The sequence below is a fragment of the Nansenia antarctica genome, assembly GCF_963989245.1.
Source record: "Nansenia antarctica genome assembly, chromosome: 18".
Classification (NCBI taxonomy): domain Eukaryota; kingdom Metazoa; phylum Chordata; class Actinopteri; order Argentiniformes; family Microstomatidae; genus Nansenia; species Nansenia antarctica.
The window spans coordinates 8,238,653-8,243,652 of record NC_137691.1 but is presented as its reverse complement, the minus strand read 5'-3'; the positions used below and the strand labels follow the sequence as shown (position 1 = coordinate 8,243,652).

The 5,000-nt window shown below is 48.1% G+C and overlaps 2 protein-coding genes across 2 annotated transcripts in view; one reads left to right on the top strand and one right to left on the bottom strand.

Moving 5' to 3' along the window:
- The window catches only part of LOC308173690 (myosin regulatory light chain 2, ventricular/cardiac muscle isoform), a gene marked incomplete at both ends in the record, with an annotated part of 3,989 nt that extends 3,236 nt beyond the window's left edge, over nt 1-753 (top strand). Inside the window, 2 exons of the mRNA XM_080548733.1 lie at nt 28-76; nt 649-753. Coding sequence (XP_080404859.1) covers nt 28-76; nt 649-753 — 154 coding nt within the window. The remainder of the gene's footprint in view (nt 1-27; nt 77-648) is intronic.
- A 2,472-nt stretch (nt 754-3,225) lies between these two features.
- LOC308173558 (coiled-coil domain-containing protein 63-like) overlaps nt 3,226-5,000 on the bottom strand; it is a gene marked incomplete at both ends in the record, with an annotated part of 4,541 nt that continues 2,766 nt past the window's right edge. Inside the window, 4 exon segments of the mRNA XM_080548585.1 lie at nt 3,226-3,296; nt 3,299-3,370; nt 4,242-4,433; nt 4,785-4,977. Coding sequence (XP_080404711.1) covers nt 3,226-3,296; nt 3,299-3,370; nt 4,242-4,433; nt 4,785-4,977 — 528 coding nt within the window.

Below are 5,000 nucleotides of genomic sequence, written 5' to 3'. Positions count from 1 at the left end.
GACATAATCCTCTTGGTTCCTGATCAGTATCACACAGATGCTGACGACGCAGGCGGACAGGTTCACTCCTGAAGAGGTACCCCTCCAACAAACACACTCTATGCACACTGTACACTACACACGCACGCACACGCGCACACACACACACGCACACACACACACATTCTATTTATTACAATTAGTCTCTCCTCCGATTTCTACCTCTACCAGCCTCCCCTGACACACACACTCACAACGCCAATTATTGATACAATGTGCTGTACTCTGTGAGTGAAAGACTACATGGGGTAGTGGTGGTCTAGTGGATAGTGAGTTGGACTTGTGATCGGAAGGTTGTGAGTTCAAATCCTGCCTGAAGCCACACCACTACTAGTGTGCCCTTGGGTAAGGCACTTAGCCCTCAGTTACTCCAGGGGGAATGTCCCTGTAATTCGTAATTGTAAGTCGCTTTGGATAAAAGCGTCTGCTAAATGGCAAAATTAAAATTAAAAAATGTATTAATTAACTACATGAAGGTGGATGAATGTTTTATGTAGGTGATATGAATGCATATCACCTTCAGCCCCTTCAAGTGCTGACAGCTGTTGTTTGTTTGTGTGTTGTTGTTGTTGTTGTTGTTGTTGATGTTGTTGTTGTTGTTGTTGTTAGATGGAGCAGATGTTCGCAGCGTTCCCTCCAGACGTGGCAGGAAACCTGGACTATAAGAACCTGGTTCACGTCATCACACACGGAGAGGAGAAGGACCAGGAGTAACACACACACACACACACACACACATACACACACACACACACACACACACACACACACACATATAAACACACACATAAACACAGGCACACACACGCAGATAGACAGGTACACACACACACACACACACACACAGAAACTCACACACACACACAGGCACACACACACACACACACATACACACATACATATACACACACACACACACACACACACACACACATATACACACATACATACACACACATGTGCGCACACACACACACATGCACACACACACACACACACACACACACATACATATGCACAAAAGAATCAGGTGTAACACATGCATCTCTTGTACAATAAATCAATGTTTGTTGTTTCTTGAGAATAAACTTTTATTTTGAAGCAGAACATGATTATCATCTATTGAGAACACCAGAAACGGACTCAGAGCAACTCAACAAACTCCACTATGTATCAATGCATTACGACTCCCTACATTTTTCAATCAACCTTTTAGATTAGACTAGATTCAAGTCCTTACAGAGTACAAGTACCAGACAACAAAATGCAGTTTAGCCTCTAACCAGAAGTGCAAATAGTGATATAAAAACATGATATAAAAACATGACAATGATAGTGATAGGTACAGTATCGCAAGTACGGTAGTTTAGAGGTATATACAATTATGAGCTATGGACAGTTATGGTAGTTTATGTACAGTATGTAATGTACAGATGTATAAAAGAGGCTATATCGAAGAGGTATGTGCAATCTGCAAATATATGTTATGTGCAAAGGTAGTATTGTACCATTACCTGTAACAATTAGTCGGAACACTCATATGACTCATAATGCCTATGAAGACTTGTATCAGTATGGATGTCCTCTCCTGCTAACCCCCACCCTGCCTGGTTGTCCTGCTAACCCCCACCCTGCCTGGTTGTCCTGCTAACCCCCACCCTGCCTGGCTGTCCTGCTAACCCCCACCCTGCCTGGTTGTCCTGCTAACCCCCACCCTGCCTGGCTGTCCTGCTAACCCCCACCCTGCCTGGCTGTCCTGTCCTGTCCTGTCCTGCTAACCCCCACACTGCCTGGCTGTCCTGTCCAACATGGTCTCTGGACCCAGATGAAAGCCCTGCTGTTATTTTAGTAGCAGTGAATGACATGAGGAGGTCACCTTACACCACAGCAAGCATCACAGACAGACAGGAGGACAGGAGACTGAAAGACAAACAGACAAGAGGCAGGCAGACCGACAGGAGACAGACAGGCAGACAGACAGACAGACAGACAGACAGACAGGCAGACAGACTGACAGACAGACAGGAGGCTGACAAACAGCCAGACAGACAGATTGACTAACAAACAGACAGACAGGAGGCTGACAAACAGACATGCAGACTGACAGACAGACAGACAGGAGGCTGACAGACAGACAGACATGCAGGCTGACAGACAGACATGCAGGCTGACAGACAGACAGACAGTGATCCCTTCAGATGGTTGCAGGCTGATCCCTGCTAGAAGACCTTGGAGCTGAGCTGAAAAGCCCCCCATCACCACAATAACTATGACATGGTTTCAGAGGGATGCAATGTGACATTTCATCCCCCGGATGATGCATGAATCCTGGGGCAGAGAGCCAGTGGGAGTGGGTGGGGGAAGATAAGTCCCTGGATCATCTCAGGCAGCTCCACCATACGAACTACACCTGTTCTGTGAGGGTGTGTGTGGGCCTGTGGGCCGGCCTCTAGCATGGGGCTAGGAAGGATCCCAGACACACACCATGTACACAAGGTGTCAATGACAAATGATCACACACAGTACATACATATGTCAAGAAATGTTTGTCACACACACACACACACACACACAGAGTTCCCACACCTTCTGAAACATCAAATTCAAGCACCTTTCAACGACTTTCAAGACTCGATTCCCTCAAATTCAAGGACCCAACACGGCATAGTTAGGAACTATCCGCTCACAGACAACAAGAGAGGCTTGAATGTGTGAACACTAGATGGTCTCTTGCCTTCTTTACCACAGCACAGCAAAACAATATATTGTTGAAATATGTGTAAAGTTAAGCAATGCAGAGACATATTTACTAGTTGACGAGCTAAGTAAAACATTTTTGAATATATGTATATTTTTTAGAGAGAGAGAGAGAGAGAGAGAGAAGAGAGAGAGAGAGAGAGAGAGAGAGAGAGAGAGAGGAGAGAGAGAGAGAGAGAGAGAGAGAGAGGGGGGAATTCAAGCACTTTCAATGACCCATGTCTATTTTCAAAAACTTTTAAGACCCTTGATTTTTTTTCTCTCAAATTCACAACATTTCAAGGGATTTCAAGGACCCTGTGGCTGTGGGAACCCTGCACACAACACCTGGCCTGATGAACAGAAGACGTCTGGGACACAGGACTGATGCTGTGTCAGGTTTATTGCTGCAGTGTGGGCCGGTGTGTGTGACCCACGGCCAGAGGCTGTTCAGGCTGACTTGGGGGTGAAGCCCACCTTCTTCCGGCCCTTCTGTGAGGCGGAGGGGGCCGGGGGGCTATGCCCTGCTCTGTCTGCACCACGCGGGGGAGAACACGCTGGCGCAGGCTCTGGAAGTCCAGAGGCACCTCACTGCCTAGGAGACAAAACACACACACACACACACACACACACATGCACGCACCCCGCACACACACACACACACACACACACACACACACACACACACACACACGCACACACGTACAAAGTCAATAGAGCACACACCTCACTGTAAGTCGGAGACACTTGCCATTAGCTAAATCTATCTATGTATCTAGATACCCTATATGGACAAAAGTATGTGGACACAATTATCGTCTGGGGCTGTTTTCATGGTTTGGGCTAGGCCCCTTAGTTCCAGAGAAGGGAAGTCTTAATGCTACAGCATACAATGCTATTCTAGAGAATGGTATGCTTCCAACTTTGTGGCAACAGTTTGGGGAAGGCTCTTTCCAGTTTCAGCATGACGATGCCCCCATACACAAAGTGAGGTCCATAATGACATGGTTTGCCATGTTTGGTCTGGGAGAACTTGACTGGCCTGCACACAGAGCTCTGACCTCAACCCCATCGAACACCTTTGGGATGAATTGGAACGCAGACTGCGAGCCAGTCCTTCTCACCCAACATCAGTGCCCGACCTCATTAATCCTCATTAATGCTCTTGTGCATGCTCTTGTGGAGCAAATCCCCACAACCATCTTCTAAAATCTAGTAGAAAGTCTCCCCAGAAGAGTGGAAGCTGTTATAGCAACAAAGGTGGGACCGTCTCCATATTAATGCCCATGGTTTTGGGATGAATGAGAAGTTCAACAAGCACATAATATGGGTGTGATGTTTCGGGTGTCCCAATACTTTTGTCCATATAGTGTCAAAGACAACTTCATAATTTTCCTAGTTTCACTATCTTCATGATGTTGACAGTTAGACCCAGGGTTAGACCCAGGGCCAGGGTCTGTCCTCACCTAGCCCCAGCAGGGTGTCAGTGGAGCAGTCGTCCAGGGTGGAGGAGGAGGGGGGGGCAGTGGAGGAGGGGGGGTCGCAGGGCAGCAGGCCGTAACTGGACAGCAGGGGGTTCCGGGGGAGCTGCTCCGTCCCCTCGTAGCAGGACTGGACCAGGCGCATCAGCAGGACGTACACACGCTCCTCCAAGATACCTGGATATACACACGCACGCACGCACACACACACACACACACACACACACACACACACACACACACAAAACACACACACACACACACACACACAAAACACAAAACACACACACAAGGTTAAGAGAGAACACACACAGACGCACACACACACACAAGGTTAAGAGAGAACACACACACAGACACAGACACACACACAAGGTTAAGAGAGAACACACACACACGCACACACACAAAGTTAAGAGAGAACACACACACACACACACAAGGTGAAGAGAGAACACACACACACACAGCAGAACACATGAGCAGCAGTGGTGGAGTCTCACTGGTGTGTTGAATGAGGTGACCCACCAATGAACTGGGTGACGTTGTCATCGGTGACCTGGGCACTGCGCCCCAGCTGGCCTGTGATTGGTGCGCTGTCACAGCTCATCTTGAAGAAGAGGTCCGCGGTGTCGCTCTTCTCCTGGTCCAGAACCTTCCGGACCACCGTGTACTGGCTCTGGAAATCGTTGGCAGAGCAACGATGCAGCTCGAGCTCTCCCTGAGACAGACAGGCAGACAGAC